General features: G+C 38.3%; 1 protein-coding gene across 1 annotated transcript in view; it reads right to left on the minus strand.

Annotated features, from left to right (window-relative positions):
* Positions 1 to 3296: 3296 nt before the first annotated feature.
* kif1c (kinesin family member 1C) overlaps positions 3297 to 24924 on the minus strand; it is a 67211-nt gene continuing 45583 nt past the window's right edge. Inside the window, exons 17-24 of the mRNA XM_056247408.1 lie at positions 24819 to 24913; positions 21131 to 21214; positions 20078 to 20258; positions 19776 to 19848; positions 17353 to 17451; positions 16225 to 16395; positions 15383 to 15754; positions 3297 to 4694 (exon numbers count right to left, since the gene is read on the minus strand). Of these exons, the coding sequence (XP_056103383.1) occupies positions 3804 to 4694; positions 15383 to 15754; positions 16225 to 16395; positions 17353 to 17451; positions 19776 to 19848; positions 20078 to 20258; positions 21131 to 21214; positions 24819 to 24913 (1966 nt within the window). The 3' untranslated portion in view covers positions 3297 to 3803. The remainder of the gene's footprint in view (positions 4695 to 15382; positions 15755 to 16224; positions 16396 to 17352; positions 17452 to 19775; positions 19849 to 20077; positions 20259 to 21130; positions 21215 to 24818; positions 24914 to 24924) is intronic.

Raw genomic sequence — 24924 nt, forward strand, 5'->3', positions numbered from 1 at the left:
CGGGCATAAATGTGTGGCGACCAGGTCCTCTACAGGGGGAATGGAGAGATAGCCCTTTTCTGCGGCTCCGTCCACAACGCGAAGCAGGGCGGAAGAGTCAGAGCGAGTTCTAGCAGAGAGCGGGGCATTCCAGGACTTCGTGAGTTCCGCGTGCAGTTCAGGCAGGAAGGGGGCGGCCCGTTTAGAGACGGGAGTCGAGCGCTGGCGGAAGTAGCTGCCGTCCATACGGTTGATGGTCTGCTCGGGGGGAGGGGACCAATCGAGCCCGAGGCGTTCGACGGCCTGTGAGAGGAGGCGCACTAATTCCTCCTCGATTCCATCGCGGGTCCCAGAGGATTCTCGGGCCGAGGAGGCGTGAGAACCGGACCATTCCTCACTGTCTGAAGCGAGAAGCGAACAGGTTTCCTTGATGTCCGCGGCGTCATCGGAGGCGACAGAGCGGCCACTCGGCGGCAACTGTATGTCCGGAAGCGGCGGAGAAGGAGAGCGGGAGGCGACAGGCTCCGGCGGGATGAACGCCTCTAGCTGGGGTTCCGGCGGCCTCTAAGAGCGGCGTTTCTTCTTCCGCGGCGAAGTCAGAGGCGGCGCGGAAGCAACTTTAGTGGCCTGAAGTCGAGCCCGCAGGGTCGACAACGGCATGTCCTTGCAGAGATCGCAGCCGCCATTGGCGAGGGCGAGCTCGGCGTGCTCCAATCCGAGGCAGAGAGCGCAGATGACGTGGCGGTCTCCAGTCTCGAGGGGAGCGCGGCAAGAACCGCAGGAGGATTTACGAGACATCTTTAAAAAGACGCTCGGCTCTTTTAGATACAAATAAGTACAGGAAGCTTTTTTGTAAAAAGGATACAAATCCGCTAGCTGATAAAAAATTAGCTAGCTCGCAGGACGGCTGAAGGTGGCGAAGACGGCCGGCTTCCTCAGTCTCCCAGATGCTCGCTAGAGTTGCCTTTTCGACGACGGCGGCTTCTCTCAGGATCAGCAGATGCGTGTAGCCTCACTGAAGAGATGAAAATCAGAGTTTACAGCCTGGGACGCTATTTATACTCTCTGACCACGCCCGTTTCGGCGGGTTCTGACGCAATGAGAGCAGCTCAGACTCTCATTGACCGAGAGTTCATTCGCGTCTCCTCATAGGCTTAAGCAGTTCTCTGTGAGCGAACCAATGAGCTGCTAGCTAGCCCGCTCATGGTCTGCTGCAGCTGAACTGCGTTGACAATGGATACAAAATTAAAGGATAATTTTTTGGCTTCAAATTCTCAGAAAAGATGAATCTTTCCCGTAGCGTAAGCTAGCTTACGCAATACGAGAGAACCTCTCGTAAGAGAACTGCTGTTCTCACCACTTATTTTTGTTGTGCGTTTATTTTATTCAAAGAAAAGCATGCAGCAAATATTAACTACTAACATGTTTGTCTGTATTGTATTTTGGAAACTATACACAAACAATTTATTGTGCTTTTATTAAACAAATACATCAACTGAAACAATTAAAGTAAAAAAAAAATTCAGTTGTAGATGATTTTCAGTTGAGAACTTAGAAATGGTCGAAATAGGAATAACAGCTTGTCCTAACCAGGTGCGACAAGAATACAGCAAGAATTCAGTGGTTGTTGCCCATGATTTATTTTTCAATCATCTGTCTGATAACAGACCTTAGTCAAGGTAGACACCATATTGAATTTAACATGGATGAAAACAAGGCTGAGGGATAGTTAGGCTTTACATGTGCTGTATAAAGGTCACTTTAAAAACTAAAAATCGGTAACACTTTAGTTTAGCGTCCAATTCTCACTGTCAACTAGTTGCTTATTAGCATGCATTATACAGTATATTGGGTGTTTATTAGTACTTATAAAGCACATATTAAAGGGGTGGTATAATGCCCTTTTCACAAGATGTAAAATAAGTCTCTTATGTCCCCAGAGTGTGTGTGTGAAGTTTTATCTCAAAATACCCCACAGATATTTTTATATAGCATGTCAAAATTGTCACTTTTTGAGGGTGAGCAAAAACGCACCGTTTTTGTGTGTGTCCCTTTAAATGCAAATGAGCTGCAGCTCCCGGCACAGGAGGCGGAGCTACAAAGTGTCCTATTACCTCACACACACATGCACTGAAAATTTCAATGTTTATGTTCAAACCGGAGTCAGACAAAGATAGAGAGACAACATGTAGAAGCAACAGGACATTTCTGAATGGTTAGTTGATGAATTTGTGTGTAGTTATCTTCCAGTCATTGATTAGCATATTCTGTCATGATAATCTATAAATCGTGTTGTGGGGGCGGGGTTTATGTAAATGTAAGGGTTAGTGATGTTACTAACCCAGCTTGTGTAGTCCCTAGCAGCCGTTTGTTGTAGTCCTTAAAAAACTATTTCTTTAAAAGAAAATATCTTCCTTTGCTCTGAACTTTGCGCGTCGTAACTTTGCCGATGTTGTTTGTGCTCAAACAGAAACATTACACACTAACTAAAGTTAGAAAAGTGAAATCATAATCAACCACCCCTTTAATGCCTTATTCTGCACAACCATATTCTACATCCCTTAATCCTACCCAATAACTAAACTTGACAACCACCTTACAAACTATTAATAAGCAGTAATTAGTAGTTTATGAAGGCAAAAGTCATAGTTAATAGTTCGTTAATAGTGAGAATTAGACCCTTATCTAAAGTGTGACCAAAGTTATCATCTACTGAAAGTCTTTTGGAAAGATATTTCATCAGCGGAACAATCCGCACGTTATTGAACAACAGTTGAAAAGATGCAGTATTTGGCTAGTGTCACAGAGTCAGACATTTGACTATTGGCATAAAGTCTGGTCCACTCTGTAGCTTATTCTGGCCAAAAATAAGAATCAAACATCAAATATTTTTTCCCTGTACGTTAAATGATGCATGAAACGATAAATATAAAAGCGTATCAGATCATTTGTTTTTAGTATACAGCTGCGGGATTTGAACTCCGCTTAAGATGTTTGCTGCCAACTCTCATTGAAAATGAATTACTTTGTCACTTCGCTGCAGCAAAGTGTTGTCAGTGTGATTGCACCTGAACAGAGAAGAGATAGAATCATTGTCTCTTTATCATGATGCGCCCGGTTAGGGCAAGGTAACAAAAAGAACAAAAAGAAAAAAAACTATTCGCCACCCTAATTGTTAGCACTTAACAGTTTTAGGATTATGTATCCCATGTCTTTTTCTCCCCTAACAACAGAAGACAATTTCTGAAACACATGCCTCTCAGGATGCAAGAATAAAAGGATAAATGAATGGCAAGATAAAAAAGAGGAGGAAAAACAGCAACTATAAAAAAGGCAGCATCCAAAGCAGTTATGAGTCTGAGGGCTAATAAATCACCAAATTCTTTGGCTTTTCAGAAGGCACAATGTAAAATCATCAGATATCCAACAGAACTCTCCAAATAGCTTCATGTAACCATAGCATAATGTCAACGTTGCAGTGCATTGTGCGACATTAGAACCTCAATTCTCTCGCAAATACGTATGCTTTCAATTGATAACCTACTTATAGATATATATATATACACATCTGAATAACATATAGATATGTGCGCACATAAAATCAGGTATTGTCGGTGCAGGTATGAAACTGCAATATGTACATAAAAATTCTGGTGCATAAAATGTTTTGTCTTCTTTCGTACAGCATTGTTATTGCACTAGGGAGTTTCTCCCTTTCCATTTCAGCATCTAAAACCCTTCCACAACGAACCACAACACTGTATCCGAGGGTCCCGAGGTTTCTAAGAGTCCTTTCCGAGAACTACGCACAAGATCAGATGTAATCAGGTCTCCATGGGGGTGTTGTTGTAATCTGGGATAGGAGGTGGATTGGGATTGGCTTCAGACCTAAATTGGGTCATCTCTGGAGGGTTGTCCTGCGTATGAGGGTGCTGGTAGTGGTTGTACTGTGAGTTGGGGTGTTTGTAAAGACCTTGTCTGCTTTGGTTGTAGTTATAGTGCTGGAATCCATCTCCAACAGACTGGTCTGAAGCAAAATTGGGATTGTACCAGGTGTAGCGTGCTCTACCTTGCTTGTGCTGGCCTTGGACTGACCCACCGTCTTTACGCTCAGCCTGCTCGTTGGTTAAATATCCATCAAATGGATTGCGTCCCCTGTTTCGTGGTCGTTGCCTGTTACCCCAGTTGCCCTGATTGCGCCGTTGTTGTTGATGATGATTGTGTGGCCATTGGCCCTTGTTTGGCGAGGGAGAAGACTGGAAGGTATGAACCAAATCAGTATCGGAGGACAACTGAGCAGATGGGTCCTGTCCACCTTCTTGGTTTGCAGATGGTCCCCAGAAGAAGCCTCTGTGCTGGGGATTATTCTTAAACGGGAACTGTAGCTTCCTCTCTTGAGGCGGCAAAAAACGTCCGGTGCCTGGCATGAAAGGCCCGTTGGGGCTGCGAGAGCTTTGAGGATTGAAAGATGGATTCGAGAATCGAGATGATGCTGTACTAAACGGGTTGTTCTGAGAGTGTCCCGAGGGAGCGGTGTAGAGGACACTGTTCGGCTGATTGTTGGTTCCTCTGCGGCGTTTAGGGTCGTGGTACTTTTCCGGGTACTGCCAACGATGACGACCCCGCCGGTACCCAGAATCCTCATCGCGTCGGTGGACTTGTGCTGCCGGTTCATCATCTCTGGCCCCACCAAATTCAATGTCCTCATCGTCTCCCTGAAATACAAAATACCAAGAGAATCTTGACATTGGATTTAAAAGGTACACAAAGTGATTAGTGTTTTTACCTTGTTACTGGACTTCAGTGCATTTTCCTCTATCTCTACTTTATAGGCCACTGCACACTGAAGTCCGAAACTTTTGCATGCGTTTTTCGTATTCGTGATTCGGTGGCTCTGAATTAGAGCCCGACCGATATGGATTTTTGGGGGCCGATGCCGATACCGATATTAGGAAGTAAAAAAAGCCCGATACCGATATATCGGCCGATATTATTTATGTGTATATTATAATACAGTAGCAATATTATTTATGTGTATTATAGTACAGTATACCAGTCAAAAGTTTGGACACTTTCCTATTGGTGTGTACAAACTTTTGATGGGTACTTTACACAGTAGCTATAAACAGAATAAATATATTTTATAAACACGTTTTGCAATGATCACTCAAATGTGGTAATCAAACACTTGTGTGACACAGATATGTAATGGAGGCAGGGGGAATGATAGAATGAGAATTATCCAGCTGAGCTGTAACCAAACTTTGCATTGCACGTTATATTATATTCTAAATACTGTTGCATAATCTTCACTAACGACTTTGTCTTTTAATTTAGTCATAACTATATCAATAAATATATAAAAAGTGTCACTGACAAAACCTTATTATCTTCTATTTTTACTCTTAATTCCTCTAATCTCTACCAGTGGAGGAAGAACTCAGATCTTTTTACTAAAGTAAAATGAATAATATCATAATGAAAACGCTTTTAATTACATATGTACAGTACTTTTATACTATTTTAAATAATTAGTAAGCAAAACGTACTAAACGTGAAACTATGCTACTCTTAATGCAAAAGGGCCCCTATATAAAGTGTTATAATTATATAAATTTTTGGAATATTGCTTGATGTTGTAACGTAGCGTTATCAGGCAGAATGAGCTTTAACACTGTGTTTACACCGGACGCGGCCGTTATTGCTCGCGTCGCAACAGTTTACCCGAGACAAAGCAGAATCAGTTTACTGTCGGAGATCGCTCGCACCACGCATTTTAATCAATGTTTCATCAACCAATTGCCTTAATAAATAAGAAGTAGGCCTAAATATAGCAGACAATATAATCAGGACTTCTCAGCTGCGCGCTTGCAATAGTCACAAAGCTCACATACGTGACAGAGGCTTGTAGCAGAGAAATCAATTCTGTGAATTACACTGCGCAAATCACAAGTAGGCTACTACCCACCGGATGAAGAAGGGTTGGCTCTCAGTCTCCACAGGCTACATAAAATATTCATTTTATTTTATTTTATTTTATTTTTCGTGTTCGCATTTATGAGGAAAAAACCATGTTACAGACGCGACAGTTCAGCACTACGGACGTGAGCGCTCTGAAAGCGGCACTAAAATATGCTTTGAAACTTTCACATAGACATCAAACAGAAAGCACAAAACCTTTCGTTTCAAAGTGAATTTCGTTTTGTATTAATTGTATCTTAATTTTAATCAATGTTTCATCAACCATTTGCCTGGATTTAATTTATAAGAAGTAAATTTAGCAGACGATAGATAATCTCGACACGGAGGCGCCTGCGGGTGAACTGGAGCTCGTCTCATGAACCGAAACTCAGCGTATAGACCTGAGAATTGAAATATATCTATATTGAAATGTCTACTTTTAAACAGAACAATTCAAAACGAAAGACAGACAGACTCATGTAATCGTATGAAATGTGCATTTCTCTCTGGCACGCGTTCACTGAAGATCGCGAGTCAGCATCGTCAACTTCATCTTTGGCTGACACTGACTGAAAACACTTGTTTATTAATAAACAATTAAAATGTCTCCTTGCTATATTTGTTGTATTCATAATCATTACTTTTGCCAGTTCTTGTGACAGCTTTTAGGTGCTTTATTGGCAGCGCCACCCTTACATGAATCACCGCACCCGCATTTTTTTTAAATATTCATTTATCGGCCATTATAAATGCCGATACCGATAGTTAGGAAAATGCCTAAAATCGACCGATAATATCGGCCCGCCGATATATCGGTCGGGCTCTACTCTGAATTGTCAAAACACCATACAAACTCCATTCAAACTGCTTGCTACGGATGCGAAAAACGCAGAAAATCGAACCCGATCCGATTTTGTTTATGACGGACGAAAGTTTCGGAGGCAGTGTGCAAGCGTGATTGACTTAACGTGAGGTCGAATTTTTTTTTTCCGTGCGAAAATTTCAGATGCGAATTTCGGACTCAGTGTGCAATGGCCTTATGTATTAGGAAATAATACTTTACATTACAAAGCATAATATCTTACTTTTACTCAATTACATTTATGAAAAACATTGTTTCTCACTATTTCAAAATCGAGACCTGCTCCGAGATGCGATAGTAATGTCAGTGAAAGAAGGGATTAAATCAAAATAAAAGTCCCGCTTCCGACACTTATCAGTCAAACAGAACACTTATCGACCAAATCAAAGCATTAAAAAAATAAAATAAAATAAAATATCGGCTGACTTATTGGCCGTGGCAATATATTGGTTGACCACTACATGACATTACACCTTTAATACAAGTACATGATTTGTATATATCCTTCTTCAATGCTTAATTATTCCACAAGCAAAACTGTGTAATAATAGGATTGTTACACAAGATGAAATCAAACACAGTTTGTTTTGAAGTGTCATTTCGGGAAATGTTTATCGAAAATAATTAATGCCAAATTAACACATCAATACTAGAGATGCACCGATTGATCGGCCGGTGACCGGAATCGGCCGATTCTCACGTGATCGGCCATGATCGGCGACCGGCCGGTCAGTCTGACATAATCCGATTTTATGCCGGTCAAATGCACTCTGGCACCGCATGATTAACATCGCGCAACATCAGCATCACACGTGCACACGGAACGCGCACATGTAGTAAACCTCGTGAATTACGGCCGTTTCACACCACAAGCGGGAGCAGCGCGTTTTTTTTTTTTTTTTTTGGCGTGCTTGTTAATCAACGAGTGCATTCACACCGGGAGCCGGAGCCGCGTGTGAGCGTCGAGCAGGAGCGTCGCGTGAGCAACAGTGAAGCGCGGGTTTCGGCGCCGAGTCTATTTTAGCTGCGCTCAATTTAAGTGAAAGCACACTTTTGATGGACAAAATTAATATGATTTCATCCACAAAGTGCCCAAAATGCACAGAATTTGCATGACTGGTGTGTTTTAACAAGAACTGAAGTAGGCTAGGCTATGTCAGAAAAGAAAATGAAGACTCAAAAATAGGGCTGCACGATTAATCGAATTTTAACCCTCTGGGGTCTGAGGTGTTTTTGGGGCCATTTGGATGTTCTGTGATGCCCTTACATTTGTGCTTTTTTCAGTTATTTATAAACATGTTAATGGCAAAGGTGTAAATTCACTCTATATAGCACAAACAGGGCTACCATAATCTGTGAGCAACTTGTATGTACATTGTTTGTATTTTTAAGAGAATATTGTTTATGCGTGGTTATTGAAAAAAATTAAAATGAAAGCTGCTGAAATAAGACCACAAAACAAATACTAAATATGTGTCCACAAGACTTTTGACAAATGGATGTTGACGCTTCGAGTTCTGGCTTCAAAATGATCTGAAAATCATCCTTCCTAATCATTCACATAAACCAATAGATTGTTTTAAATTGTGAAAAACATTTTTTTGTTTGCCAAGGCAATATGCAGATGGGCGGAACGGCCCAACCCCTATCATGAATATTAAGTGGTTCTCAGACAGTGACCCTACATAATAATGAGCCTTTCATTCAGGGGTGTCACACAAGAAATAATGCAAGGACAATATATATATATATATATATATATATTGTCATTGCATTCTTTCTTGTATATATATAGCCTAAATATATATATATATATATATATATATATATATATATATATACACACACACACACACACATATATATATATATATATATATATATATATATATATATATATATATATATATATATATATATATATATATACAAACAATCAAAATATAAATGAAAGCCAAAAGCACATTTTTAGTCATACCTGGAAACAAATTCTAGTCAAATGCTATATGGGCCATTCTACAGAATCTTGAAAAGAAAATAGTCTTTTTCCATAAATGTCTTATAAAGTATTATTTTTTAAAGTAGACCAATACAATAAAAATAAACCAGTCGCATTTCAAAGTCGTTCGCGAAATGACCGCCAGGTGGCGCAAAGGGACATTTATCAAAACGTAAGTGGGGCTAATGTCAATTAACAGTAAGGATGAAATTCTACAAGTTATGGTAATTTGCAAATAAGCCTACAACAAACATTTATTTTTAAACAAATATTTTTAAATATGCAACATGCACGTTTAAACAACAAACAATACAATCTGAACCAGCGCTTCTGCTCCTGTATTGAGACATGCAGCGCGTTGCAGTTACGATCCGGGTTCCAGTGGCCTTAATACATTCACGGCTTTTTAAAATGTCACAAAGCGTTTTGAGATGGTTTTGAATGAAATATTGAAGTTTATAATTAGGGTATTTTGGCACACCACGCCGAGTGGCTATGCATTATTCTAAAATCTGGCTTTATTCTGGCATGTTGAATTAGAGTTTGACAAACGCGGCGGCGCGTTCATTTGAATTTATTTTTCTCATAACAGCTAAAAGAACTTACTGCGTAATTGTTGGTCATACAGATAAGATATCATCTTTTAAAACTGTAAAAGGTCTACTTTTATTCATGTAGGCTAAAGTAGGCCTACACTCACAGGCTAACGACAAAACGTTTTCTCGCTCATGACAAACAAACGTTTGGGCATTTCTCAGTGAGAAAATTCATAGCCGAGTGGTAGAACTTACGGTTCGATCATCAAGATGACACGGGTTCAAATCCCGAACAAACATGGTCTATTGTAAATTTTATATTTATTAATGCAGAGAGATTTGTGTAGCTCTAAAACTCTGGTACACCATACAGTTTTTTGCTTATATTTATAAAATAAAATTACCATGCATTTCCATTTTACACTAAGGAACAATAGTATCCAACAGAACGACTTTGCATCTGTACCAATCGTATGAGGCCAATCGTAATTTCAAAAGCAGTTCTGTAAAAAAAGTAATTTTATATATATAGCCAATATATATATATATATATTTTATTAGGCCTATTATTATTATTTTTTTGATTCCCTACAACCTAGAGTTTTTAAAAACATGGTTTTAAGTAAAGTGTGATTTGCCAGGGGGACGGGGATTTCCTTCTGGTCTAAACATCCCTGCTTCTGCTGAATTATTTGAATCCCCACACCCCTCCCTCCACAGTAATCAATGCTATAGGCTACTTCACCAATAGACCATATCAAATATAAAATAGAGATATGCAACAGAACAAGCACGTTTAAACAACGATAAACAATAAAATCAAAACCAGCGTTTCAGTTGTCCATAGTTCAAGTGGCCTTAATGCATGCACGGCTTTTCAAAATTTCACAAAGCGTTTTGAGATTATTTTGAATGAAATATTGAAGTTTATAATTAAGTGTTTTGGCAGACCACGCCGAGTGGCCCTATGCATTTTTCTAAAATCGGGTTTTATTCGAACTTTTGCTAACGACAAAAGTTTATCTGTCGTCTCTGTCTCCGGGAACTGCGCGTCACAAAAATGAACCGAAAGCCACTTCAGCTCAGTCACTATAAGAAATCGGCTCTGTCTAATGCCTTTAAATGTCTAAATATTCAGGCTAATAAATGTTATCTGATTATGTAATCCATATGAAAACGAGAGGTACAGAGGATCTACTCAAACATGTAGCCTATGTAAGCGCTTCCCAATGAGAAAATGACAAGGGTGAAAATCTCGCTCTAATGAAATGTAGCAGGCTAAATCGCCCTGAATTAAAATGTAAAAACAGATCAAATAATGTATTTGTCGAAATGTTGCGATATTGTTTCATTTAAGTTCATAATTATTCTATAGGCCTACATGTTATTTAATTTAGCAGCATTACCACGAAGCACCGTGGTTCGATATTTATTTGAATAATAAAAAAAAAAAAAAAAACTTAATTCACAAATTGCATGCCTGGTTGAAAGGATCCAAAGATCCCTGTAGAATTTAATATTAAGTTGAACATTTTGTTCATGACAACAAATTAACATGCGTTTTTTCAGATTATATTTAGTTTTGCTTGGAAAAAGCTGGCCCAAACCAGTTTTATTTCATCAATTATTGAAATAATGAAATATTTAGTAATAAACTTTTATGACAGAAAATTCACTAGGCTACATGTAACTTAAATCATTTAATTCCTTCATTATCAACACTGTCTAGAATAGCGATTTAAGTGTGAATTGCGACTTCTCTTTGTGTTAAATCAGCCTCAGACTCCGATAGCCTGTGGGGGGTTGGGGGACAGTTCAGTGCTGTGCGCGCAGGACAATAGGCCTAGGTGTTAATGTTCCTCTTTCATATGGAGAGCGAGGGAGACTAAATAAACTTGTTAAAAAGAGATTCAGCGCGAGAGAGGCAAAGAAAAACGCATGTTTTAATTTAATTATGTTGCTTTGGACAATTTTCGTTTTGTAGGCCTACTGTTTTAATTGTTTAATGTCATTTATTTGGCAATACAAATTTAAAATGTCGCAAGAATAATATTAGCCTAGTGTTTCTTATTTTGCATCGCAAAAGAAATAAACTCTAAACCCGATGCAACCCTGTTTTAAATAAAAAAAAACACTTTATTTAAACCTTGAAATGTTCGAACTTGGTTTCAAACTTAAGTAATTTTAGTGTTCTTTTACATTACACAATAATTTAGCAGACTAAAGACGAGCTTCTTCATTTTCATTTTCTGATGCAATCGGCTGACAATCTTCCTTCATCAGTTTGTGTCCTTTGTGCAGCGGCTGCGGTTCTACTGGAATGTAGCAAATTTATGTTGTAATGATAATTAAACAAAACTCTTGACTTTAAATAAGTAAACAGTTATAAACAGTTAGCTATTTAAGCATCAAGAAGGTAAAATATAAACGCTGTTGGCCAACATCGGTTAACAACATGTATGCCACATTGAGATTCGATCTCGGGTCGATTGAAGCTCCCTGAAGCTCGTGTTGATGCGTTGATCACTGAGCCACCGTTTGTACGCTGTTAGAGTTAAAGTCTTATGCTTTTGTAAAGCTTCATTGATGTAGCCTAAATGTTTTTATTGCAATGTTTTATGTTTTCATTATTTATTCAATTTCATTTCAGTATTTCAGCCTAATTTCAGTATTGTGGTAATGAATTATTTTAACTACGTTTCACTTGTTGAATTCATCTGCTACCAGCTTTCAATCGCTCTGAATGAGCAGCAGATTACGCATTAGAGAGAATAAACGAACACTTTTCAGAGTCTATGATTGTAGCGCCTCTTAGCGGTAAAAGGTAGCAAATACACCCCACATTTTACCGCCGCGGTGGAACGGCTGATGTGGGCGTTGTCATGGCTTTCCTCTACATTTGCGTTTGAATAGCGCGCGTTCTCCGTGGGCGTGTCAGATTAACGCGTAATGAAGTGTAATGAGCTGGGGAAAAAAATTCTGACAGCACTCTCTTTTCATACAGATTACATAAACTGAGAATATTTGTTTTTTATATAAATTACTTCATTGAAAAGAAGAGAATTCAAGCTTCATAAAGAAAAATCTCTCGTGCCTGTGTGACAAGTATTTGCAGAGTTAGAGTTAATTTTTCGGACGCGTTTCAGAATGGACTGCACTGACAGAGAGAAGGCAAAACTCGCATCATGTTTATTTTTCTTCATTTGACAAAAAGCACAACACTTTGTTTTTATTGTGAGTATACAGAAAAATAATATACACTAAACAGGATCGACTGATGTATAACACTTACATGTAAGATTAAAATCAACAGAGTATTTTGAGTCTCTTTTGCACTGATAAGAAAAAAAGTCTGCCTATCGCGCCGGCGCGATAGCCGACCCCAGGGGGTTAATCACGATCACGATTTTGGCTTCCCACGATCAAATTCGCGTGATCGAGCGATATTTTAAATGCGTCATTCAGTTCACAGAAAGCTTTTTTTTTGCCAATCTAGCGCACCGTAAACCAGTGTCTGATCACGTGCCTCCATGAGCCCAGGTGCGCGAGAGAGACCTACGGTCTGCGTGCGAGCGACAGTGCACGAGAGAGACCGCGAGTGTGTCTGCGTGCGAGCAACAGCGCGCGCCTACCGATTGTGTCGCGCGCGAGAGAGACTGAGTGACAGTGCGCGTGAGAGACCGAGTGTGAGCATTAGTAAATTGCATTAGTAAATTGGTACATACTACATATATATATATTTACTATTTATACCATGGTCTGGGTGAATACTCGATTCTGATTGGCTGCAGGGTGTCCGTTAAAAAGTGATAGAGGACACCTAAAGTAGTTCTGGTGAAACTGCCTGTTTACCATTCGAAATTAATAAATAAATGCGCTGCCTACAACAGCTGTGTGAGTAACCATAGCAACAGGCAGTCAACGTTAGTTAGATATTACATAGCCTACTACAATGAGCGACTTCGTTCGTTATTTCATCTTCAGTCTCTCACGGACTGACGGAGCCCAGTAAGCCCGCAGACTGCTCTCGCATCGATGGCCTGTCACCGACTTTATTTGACGGCTCTCCAGTCCAGCATCGGAGAGTCGACCTACAGCGGTGCTTCGGAGGCTGTGGTTAGTGTAGACTAGTGTAACACAAAGTGTTTTATGTGCAATAAAAAAATAACTATGCCTACCTTTGTGTTTCATGAAAAAAAAAATGCATTTTTGAACCTGAAGGGTTCTACAAGCTGAGCGGACTATAAATATCTCAAGTTGCTAAATAAATCGTCAGGCAAGTTATTATTTGAAAAAACTAGATTTAGCCTAATTAAAATATAAACTAATGTTTTAAAAATGTTTTATTTGGCAAGTGACCATGGTATAAGCGGGTTAATGCCTTTCGAGGTGACCGTTGTCAGGTTTTAATGGACTTCGGCGGAGGCAACCGTCCTCCGCTGCGCGTCGGCCGGTTTACACCTCGCCGTCGTCCATTAAAACCTGACAACGGACACCTCGTCGGGCATTAACCCTTACATAAGAGGCATGGAAGTTCGATTAATGGACTCCAATAATCAGTCCTACAAACGTCTTGTTTTGACCTATTGTTTAACAAATAGAAATAATTTGAGCACATAAACTTTCACATGGAGAATTAAATAGATTAAATTTATGCAGTAAGACTTCACAACTAATCACTGACACTGTAGGCCTACCACAACATTTTACATTTATTAAGCGTCAAATAACAATGACTCTGAATTTCATCCATTAATCGAACTTCCATAGTGCAGTTCTGCCTTGAAATGTTCTCATTTGGTTACATTCTGTTATGGAATATTTGTTTTTTTATTGATTGTATATTTTGCGTGTTTTATTCACATCCATTATGCAGGTACAATGCAAGTTTATATTTTGCTTCCTAAAATAGATTTACACAATGTAAAATGTAAAATAGTGCCCTGTTGAAGTTTTGCTACATTTTCTTTATTGTTTTCTTTATTCTTTAAGGAGATGCACTGAATTTTGGTGAATAAGAGGACCTATTTTATTTAGATACACATACATTAGCAGAAATGTAGCACAATATGGATGTGAAAGCAGTTATAATTAGCCTAATGTGGCAATAAAATTTGTTTTGGTTAAAATCAACAAATAATCGTGATAATTAATCGTGATCGCAATATTGATCAAAATAATCGTGATTATCATTTTGGCCCAAATCGTGCAGCACTACTCAAAAATATTTATAGAAAATGTACCCATTTAAACTTGTTTTTATTATTTCCCAATCGTTTCCCTGCACATGCTCCACTTGTCCTTTTTAGCCTGGCTGGACATGTGTCAGATGAGAGAAGAACTGTTTGAGAAATATAACTTGCCATTGATGTGCATGATTGCAATAGGCCTGTGTGTGTGTGTGTGTTTGAGAGAGAGAAATATCTTTATACTGGAAGGCTAGATTTATATATTATTTTAATGCCATTACCGGTTTTCATACAGAAGTTTAGTTTGCTAAATATATCAAATAAAATGGCAAATAAAACTTATATCTATATATATCAAATTTTTTTAGTTGGATATTGGATGTGAAAAGGAAATGGTTCTTCCATAACACTGCACTTTAGATGTGTGTGAATTTCCCACACCAGGAGTAATTTATATAGTTCTATTTTATAGCGATTATCTGTTCAAAAAATGTTCTATGCAAAATGTTCTATTAAAGAGAAGATAGAAAATAAATATTTGTGTGTGCTGTAAAGTGGTTTGAAAAAATGAAATCGGAATCGGCTAAAATCGGTATCGGCAGGTCAAACTCAAGGAAAATCGGAAATCGGGATCGGCCTAGAAAATTGTAATCGGTGCATCTCTAATACTTTAATACAATTAATAAATCACATACATTTTTTAAGCACAACTTTAGCACAGATGTTTCAGGCAGGCTGGTGCACCGACGAGTCTATCAGATTTTCAGCTTTCGTTTGCATCATACAGTTAGTAAATGGACTGGGGAGAAGAAGTGTAGGCACATTTTGTGGCTGATTCTAGATATACAAGCGTTACCTGAACTTCGACAGGGAATATTTTCTCCATCTTCACCATGCGATCCCTTAGCGATCGAATCTCCTCATCCTTCATATTATTCTGGATCTTCACTTCCTGCAGTATATCAGTCAACTTGTCAATATGAGCCTTGAGATCTCCCATATCGGTCTTTCCTCCCTCGTTCCCTCCTCCTCCTGCTGTTGTTCTTTCCTCCCGGTCTCCCTCCTCCTCTCCGATGCCCACAGTCTCGCATACGTCCTTCGCCACACTTTTCCAAGTCTCTCTCTCCTGAGGGTCTTTTTGGCCGTATGTCCGACAAAGCTCCTTCATCCTGACAATGGCCAAGGCCTCGATCTCTTGCCGTGTGTGCCGAAAGTCTCCAAGCGCCACCTTAAGAGGAGGAATAAAAAGAGGTGCTCCTATTAATGTAAAGTCCGACCATATGTGTATTAATGTCTTGCAGACACTTACATAAGCAGGTGACAAGCCAATCAGATTGGTGCATGCAGTTTTGAGGAAGCTTTTGTCGTTTCTGTGTGCAATATGCATCAGAGAGTCCGAGGCTAAAAACCCATCCATATAAAGGATGATAATTATAGTTTTTAAAATGTAAAAGTCCACACTAAAACGGGACAGAGGAACAATAATATTGGAATTATTTTCAAAATCGTTAACACGGCTGGCCATGTGGTAAATATGCCGGGCAGGAAATCCAAACGTTCGCTGATCATTCATTAACCTCAAACTTGAAATATGCTAGTAGCCGCCTAACATTAGTCACTTTACACGGCCACTCACGCTAACATTAACCTAGATAAATGAGCGCTATTTTTAGCCACGTATGGAACACAATGAGGCACCTCATAGCAGATCTCTTTAACAGCCTGTGTGCGAAGCTCTTCCAGGCTGAGTCTGTGTTTGGGCTCCTGGGAGCCGGGTATGCGTCGGCGCTGTGGGATCTGATACACACGCAGCGGCTCCCTCCTCTTCCCACTGCTGGGCAAACCACACTTCTTCACGATAGACTGCATCTGCAAACATTTAGCGAGAACAGAAGACTTACTTCCTGGCCAGAGGCAGAAATGAACGGTTCAGAAACCGAATGCACTGGTCTCGAGATGAGCTTTTAAAACTCAAACAATCTTAAGACCGCGTCTCAAAAACACTCAAGGTGTAAGATAATATTTTTTTAGAAATATGACAGCAAGATGCAAGGATTGATTGTTTATTATTTAACATCATGCCACCAAACACCGCTATATTCATGACGAGAAAAAAAGTAAAAAAAACAACAACAAATAAAAAACTTTTTTAAAAGGTTTTTAAAGCTGATCTTTGATTAAATAAAAACCAAATCTGGTCTCACTTCATTAAAAATTCTCCCACACTAAATAAGATGTGTAATACATAATATTTGAAATAAATTCTAATAAATATTTCCTCTCTTTCTTGGAAATGTAAAATTATAGCAAAATACTGCATATTGAGGAGCATAACATGCAAGGTATGGAAAAACCGTTCATGTTGATGTGTGCAAAATTTCAAAATAAGTCTTCTGAAGCCATATAAAAGCTTTGTGACGAAAGCTTTTTGAACAATGATGTAAATAAATAAGTTATGATACAAGAGTTTGGATTAAAAATACATATATACACTCCAGAGAACAAACAGTCAGAGAGAACAAAACACACATAACAGTGTTGTGAAAGGAACAATGAATGAGATCCCAAAGCCGCTTTAAGGCAATCCTCCAAGGTTAGCAGAAAAGTGAAACGCTGTGGAACGCAGGGAAGGAGACCACAATGCAGGAGAGGCTTCAATAGACTGAATAAAACTACTTTAGGGGAAAACAGCTTATTTAAATGAATCAACAACCTAAGCGATTTCAAAACAAGGTTGATCGTGCATGTGTTAGAGAGACAAACCAAGTGAATAAGTCAAATGGGTTCAGTATCAATGTATTGGTGTTCCAGGCGTGTGTGTCTGACCTTGTTAGCAGGTAGTTTCTCTCTGAGAGAAGAGATGAGCCTCCAGCTCTCCTCACAGGACCTCTTATCGGAGTCATCACCGCTGTCGGAGTCTGCATACTGCACACAGAGACAGAAAGACACATTAGCTGCTTTCTAAAACCTAGTGAGCTGCATTTACTGTAGCTTTTATGGCAATGTGCTAACTGTCACGGGACTGCTTAACGGACTAAATTGGAGCGATCTGCACACATTAGGCAGCCATTCTGCACACCACACACACATGGTGCTGCTAACACAAAGCACACAGGAGACTGGACACATGATATGATGCCAAGCTTGGTCCACATTGAAAATCTGGAATTCAAATTACTTTGGGATTAAAGGGATAGTTCACCCAAAAATGAAAGACTTTCATTCATCTTCAGAACACAAATTAAGATATTTTGGATTAAATCTGAGAGCTGGATCACTCCTCCATAGGCTTCTATTGTAATTGAAACCGTAGCGCTGCGCTGTTACACTACGTGAACTTTCTAACTTTCTGGGCCGGCAGGTTTCAATTACTGTACAATAGAAGCCTATGGAGGAGTGAGACAGCTCTCAGATTTAATCCAAAATATCTTAATTTGTGTTCTGAAGATGAACGAAAGTCTTACGGGGTTGGAACAACATGAGGGAGAGTAATTACTGACAGTTTTCATTTTTGGGTGAACTATCCCTTTAAAAGTATTTTGCAGTATTGTGGAAAATCTTGTGAAAAAAAACTGTGGATATCATCTCTGGTTCATTTCTTCTGTTCAGTTCGATGAGGTCAGACATGAGTAAATCATGAACACACTGGAGAGTCGCTTTATTGTAGAAAATGAAGTCTTAATTCTAATTTAAAGAAACACTGTCACTGTTTTTAAAGTTTAATACTGTAAAGCTGCTTGCTTTTAAGCTATCTATTGTATAAAGCGGTATATAAATAAACGTGACATGACCGGAGGACTGGAGTGCTGAATTGCACATGTCCACGTCGCTCTGAACAGATGCTTTCTTAACTGCAGTCATTTTTGTTGTATTCATTTTGTAACTGAGAGAAAAGCGCACAGCAGCACATATAAGAATAAAAGAATAAAATGCCACGCAGAGGACTGACGCGAAACGTGTGGGGAAATCCATTTGATTGTAGTTTAAGTGAGAAATAATTTCAGTGCTCTGGTCAACCGCTATAGAGTGACAACTGGTGAATGCAGTTTACAGGTTTCATAGAAAGAGAACGATGAGAGCGCGTTTGATTGGCAGTGAGTGTGTGTGTGGACCAAATAGCTCAATACAAGAGGGAACGAGAAACGCATAGACATGTGAAACAAAATCACATCATAATGTTTTAAAGAAGAGTGGTTTGATTAAAGTGGTGGAAATAACGGTTGATGGACACAGAACGGTAACAATTACACACCCACCCGCGTGCAAACTCAAAATACATCATTAGTTTAAATAGATGTTTTTATGTGTGGGGGAGTTTCAGGGATGTTAGATTATAAAAGATTAGATTATATTCACTTTTCTTGAAAATATTTAGCTATTAGATCTATTTAAATGCTTTGTTTTCATATTATAATAATATAATATGTAATCAAATTTAAGCATTTAAACTGATATATTATATCACTTCAAATACTTAAATTCGTTTTTTTATATTATATTATGCCTATATTTTATTATATTATAAGCCTAAATAAAGAATCTCACAAGGGTATTGTTTAGGTTATATTAGGCCTATATTTTATTATATTATAAGCTTAAATAAAGAATCTCACAAGGGTATTGTTTAGGGCTCCTTGCCATTAAAAGTTTGAAACCCCCTGCTAAAGAAAATATTGGAAATTCATAAGTAATAAACAATCATTTAACTTTGATGGTTTAATGCTTCCTGTACACAATTAATTGACTGTACAAAAACACTTTATGGTTTTCCCAAACCATCTCAGTGTAACAGCTTACTTTTCTTTCATACTATATTCTATTATTGTAAAGAATTGAACTGTCCTGCAGAAGATTTTGTAAATTATTTTTCATAGGATTTCTTGGCAAAGACTGTACAGTTAACAGCACTGTAAAAAAATATCAGGTAACCTAAAATGTGCTTCATTTAGTGACTTCTTAATTTGTTAAGAAGCTTGTTTTTCGAAAATATGATTTAATACCAATAAGTTACATCAAGGGTCAAATAAAATAGAAATGGCACATTCAAGTTAAAAGTTACAACTGAATGTTGAAACCATTGCGTTTCTACGTATGCTGTTCAGGTCAGGTATAAAGAATATTTTTGCTCAGGTGGCGAAAAATGTCCGCCCAATAGAAAAAAGTTTTGCTCAGCAAGAAAAAAAAATGGAGTACCCCCATCACTACACATTTTGGATGTCTCTCTTATCTTAAACAGTGTCTTTTCTTACTAGTCTCTGCTGTTCCAGTATCTGGTCGGCCTCTTCCTTCTCTTTGCGGTACTGATTCTCCAGATCCTGCAGTCTAAGAGAGGGTGGGTTTGAAAGAGAGACAACATTAGCAAGGAAACGCCTGCTGAAAAAGAAAAAGAAAAAGCTGAAACCAGGTTTTACAAGATCCCCTAACAAACCAGCAACCTCGTTCCAAAAAACAGCTTAATGCATTTTAATACTCATTTCACATACATTTTTACAAGGCTATGACCTGAACACGGATCCATCCATATAGGAACATTTGTTAAATGTGTATTTACCTCTTCTCCATCTCCTGCTTAATGTCAATGCCTTGTTTCTCCAGCAGTTCTTCCTGTGCGTAGCTCCAGTCCACTGGCTCCCCCTGCTGTTCCTGTGTGGCACTGCGCTCTCTCTCCAGGCGGGCCTGCTCAGGGTGGTTAAACCTGAACACATGGTTCTTCCCCATCACTATACGGTTACCTATACAAGCACAGGACAAAGAGAACAAAGGAGATTTCAAGCTACGGTAAAGATGCATGATGGGAATGAGAACTGTTCACAGAACTGTGCACAGCATGACAATTTTCTGTGTGAGAAGAATATCCAGATGACCAGTGACATTTGCCATAAAAGTTAAGTATATCACAATGCCCTGGTTGTTGTATCCCACAATTCAACATGACTTTCCTTCCCTAAATGGTTTGTTCACCCAAAAAAGAAAATTACTTTCGCTCATATTCGGAAGACAAATGATATTTTTAATGAAAGCTGAGATATTTCTGTCCCTCCATTAAAAATCTATTCACCCAAAACTCTGACGCTTCAAAACATTTAAAAAGAGATAGTAAAACTTATCCATATGAATCAAGCGGTTTAATCAAAGTCTTCTGAAGAGACACAATCGCTTTATATGATGTACAGAGTGAGTTTAGGCTTTTATTCACATAGACATTGATCAGCGAACATAAACAGAAGCTCAACCGAACCTGCTTGACGCGCGAGAACAAACCTGTCCTATTTGTTCTCATGCTTGAGCTTCCATTTACCAAATTTAAATGCTTTATGTTTGTTTGCTGACTGTGTTCCAAGGGTGAGTAATTGATGACGAATTTACATTTTTGGGTGAACTAACCCTTTAAGGCTTTTTTAAACAAAATTTAAAAATGCATTATTTCCAAATGAAAGTATATGAAATGTTTACCGTTGCATGTTAAGTCCTGTATAACAGCATTTTATATAAAATTTTAGTAGGCAGGTTTGAACGGCGAGGTCTGTAGTAAACAATACACTAGTATTCCATTCTGAACCACCGAATTAAAAACACATAAAAAAGTAAATTGATAAAAAGTCACCTTGTTTGAGTACAACACCGTCATTGATGCGTTTGCCATTGACGTATGTTTCTGCTCCAACTAACGGCTCCAAAGTCACCACCACTGCAGACACACACACACACAGATATTTAGGTTTAAGATGAGATTACCGGTACATTTAAAACATCAAAATGGCTTTGTCATGCCTAAAACATCACTTGTTGATGTGGCAAAATACATTGTCATTAAAACTTTACTGCATTATATAACTACTATACAATAGGGCTGTAACGATACACCAAACCCACGATTCGGTTCATATCACGATTCTATCACGGGGCGGGGCTTGGGTGTGAAAAAAAAAGAGCAATTTTGAGAAAAAATAAATAAAAAATTATTAAATAACATTTGAAAAAAACTGTATAAACCGAACACAAAAGAACAATATTAACTATGCAAATTATTAAACTAAACTAGGCAGTGTAGGCTGCTGCTTTTAGGTTGTTTTCTGTGCTCCAACTAAATTGATTTCGGGATGGTGCCGTAAGATATGCATCTGCATGTTGGACGTGTTGCCGGTCATTTGAGGAAGATTCTTAAAACACTTACGGCATATTGTGTGGGTCTTGTCGACTACACGATTTAATTATAGAATATCAAATAGGTTGTGCGATTATTGACTAAAAAAATCTCCATGTTTTTGACACTGACGAGTAACATGTAAGGGTAGCGCTGCCAATAAAGGACCTAAAACCTGTCACAAAGAACCGGCAAAAGTAATGATTATGAATATGTCAAATATAGCAAGGAAAGATTTTAATTGTTTATTAATAAACAAGTGTTTTCTGTCAGTGTCGGCTCAGTCGGCTGGAAAGATGAAGTTGACGATGCTGACTCGCGATTGTAGCAGTAGTGAACGTTAGGGGTCGACCGATATGTGATTTTCAGGGCCGATGCCGATACCAATTATTACAGGTCAAATAGACCGATAACCGATATTTTGAACCGATATATATATATTATAGCTATGTCTGGTGTAAAACTGTAAATTAATGTCAAAATTAAGAATAACAAAGGGTTTTTTGACAAATACTTTCTTTAAATGATTTTAAACATATCTTTGAATCTGAGAACTGTTATTAATAATAATAATAATAACTTGTATAAAGTGCAGGGAGCACCCAGCAGCATTCTGTAAACATTTTGTAAAACTTAAAAGACTCTATTTTAATTTTTAAATAAAATTTTAGTAATCAAAAAGCATTTCTAATGAATTAAAATCAAACTTATTCAATTTATTTACAGTTTAACAAAAATGTAATTTTTAGGGCCTTGTGAAAAAACAAACTTTTATTTTGACGGGTTGCCGTGGAGATCTTTGAGTTTCTGTGTGTTTATGATATGTCGATAACTTTTCTCAGTTGAAGCATTAAAAAGCTCATGAAGTGACTAAGCGGCTCTGGAGATGATGTTTATGCAATCATGTCCTCATATAATGATGCGGCTGAGGCTGAAAACAGCGCAAGCGTCACGCGTGCTCCAGTGTGTGTGTGTGTGTGTGTGGTAACTGAAATCACGCGTCTCTGCGCCATTCATTTAACGTTAGAGACACGCAGGATTCATATTTAAATAGCCTTTTTGCGGTTTGATTTGTACTGACCTGCTTTTTATTAATTCATCAAAGTTGACAAATTCCGTGATATTCCGCTTTAAACAGTAAATTCCGTTTTTATGACTGGATTCCGCGACTCCGTCTGTTCTGCATCGCGGAAATCACAGGGCTCTATTATATTGAAGTATTTTGCAACTTCAGTGTAGAATGATTTAAATCTATTGCTTCTTCAGCAAAGTCTGCTGCTGCCTTAACTTTGAGAGACAACTGAAGCGTGATCAGTGAAGCAGCTCTAATCAGCGAGTGCTCTCTCGGTGTGAGAGTGCAACACACTTTCAGTGCCTCAGCTTTCCGCGCTGATTGGCCGGACTCGTGACTCCCAACAAATCAGATGTGCGGGGACATTAGTCTAGTCTACAGAGTGGTGAGTTCCGACAAAGGTGGCTGCGTCAGAGCCAAATATAGCGCATTTCAAAATAAAATTATTTTATCGGCAAATCGGTTTTGAAAATGGCCGATACCGATAACCATAAAAATGCTTAATTTTGGCGCCGATAATCGGCCAGGCCGATAATCGGTCGACCCCTAGTGAACGTGCCAGAGAGAAATGCACTTTTCATACGGATTACATAAGAGCATTCTGTTTTCTTTCATTTTGAATTGTTTTGTTTAAAGTAGACATATTTATCAAATATGTGAGGCAAGTAGGCTACCTTATACGCTGAGTTTCAGTTCATTTTATGAGACGAGCTCCAGTTCACGCGCCGGCGCCTCCGTGTCGTGAATATCTATTGTCTGCTATATTTACTTCTTATTTATTAAATCCAGGTAATTGGTTGATGAAACATCGATTAAAATGAAGATACAATTAATACAAAACGAAATTCACTTTAAAGAAAAGCTTTGTGCTTTCTGTTTGAGGTCTCTGTGAAAGTTTTAGTGCCGCCTCCAGAGAACTGTCACTTCGTAACATTGTTTTTTCCTCATAAATGCAAACACGAAGAAATAAAAGAATATTTTATGTTCTGGGGAACCAACCCTTCTTCATCCGGTGGGTAGGATAGTATTGTGCAGTGTAATTCCCTGAATTACTAAAACCATATTTTGCCACCTAAAAGGTAAATATGTTGTGTGTCACGTCTGTAACGCATGTGTATTTCCCTCATATTAAATATAAAATGCATGTGTAGACTTATATTTTTCTAATGTCTGGACTCCTTTATTAAGGGAGAATGGATATATAAACAGAAGTTTCAATATAGTGGTATTAAATGCATTAAATGCATTTATATTTCAAGTTTTGACTGCAAATGTCACGTCCCATAACGCTGAAATTCCACAATTTTAAATAATTTATCCTCAACTAGTTTTGTGATGTAGCTCTACGTATTTTATAATGTTAACTTCAAATAATACTAATATAATTTAAAGATGTGGTAGCATTGGATCTGGACGGGAAGGATAACGCTGGGAGTTGGAAGGGGTGTGTCGCGATTTCGGTTTTATATCGCGTATCGTTACAGCCCTACTATACAAGTATATGGCTACTTATGTGACAAAAAAATGTATGAATATTTATGTAATATTTTATATACACATAGCCCTAAACTATTGTGTCAATAAGATTTTTTTTTTAAATGTTTTTGAAAGAAGTTCCTTATGTTCACAAAGGCTGCATTTATTTGATCAGAAATACAGTAAAACACTAATATTTAGAAATATTATTCCAATTTAAAAGAACTCTTTTCTATGTGAATATATTTTAAAATCTAATTTATTCATGTGATAAAAAATGAATATTCCGCATCATTACTCCAGTCTTCAGTGTCACATGATCCTTCAGAAATCATTCTAATATGATGATTTGCTGCTCAAGAAACATTTCTACTTATTATTATTATGTTGAAACCAATGGTGCTGCTTAATTTTTTTGAAAACCGTGAGTTTCTTAAGGATTCAAGAGAGTTTATTGTCATATGTACTACAATCTTTGATGAATAGAAAGTTCAACAGAACCGTTCTGATTTTAAATAGAAATCTTCTGTACCATTATGTCTTTAGTGTCACTTTTGTGGGACTCCGTGAATGTAATGAAAGTCATGTGACTGCGCTCACCCTCGTTATTGTCATTGACTTCACTGCAGAAGACGCAATGCAGCTCCTTTATAAACTGACCACTGAGACGAATATCCACATCCTCCTGACCAACTCTGCAACACAC

This window comes from Rhinichthys klamathensis, unplaced genomic scaffold (assembly GCF_029890125.1).
Source record: "Rhinichthys klamathensis goyatoka isolate OS25496 unplaced genomic scaffold, OSU_Roscu_1.1 h1tg000046l_1, whole genome shotgun sequence".
NCBI classification, from domain to species: Eukaryota; Metazoa; Chordata; class Actinopteri; order Cypriniformes; family Leuciscidae; genus Rhinichthys; species Rhinichthys klamathensis.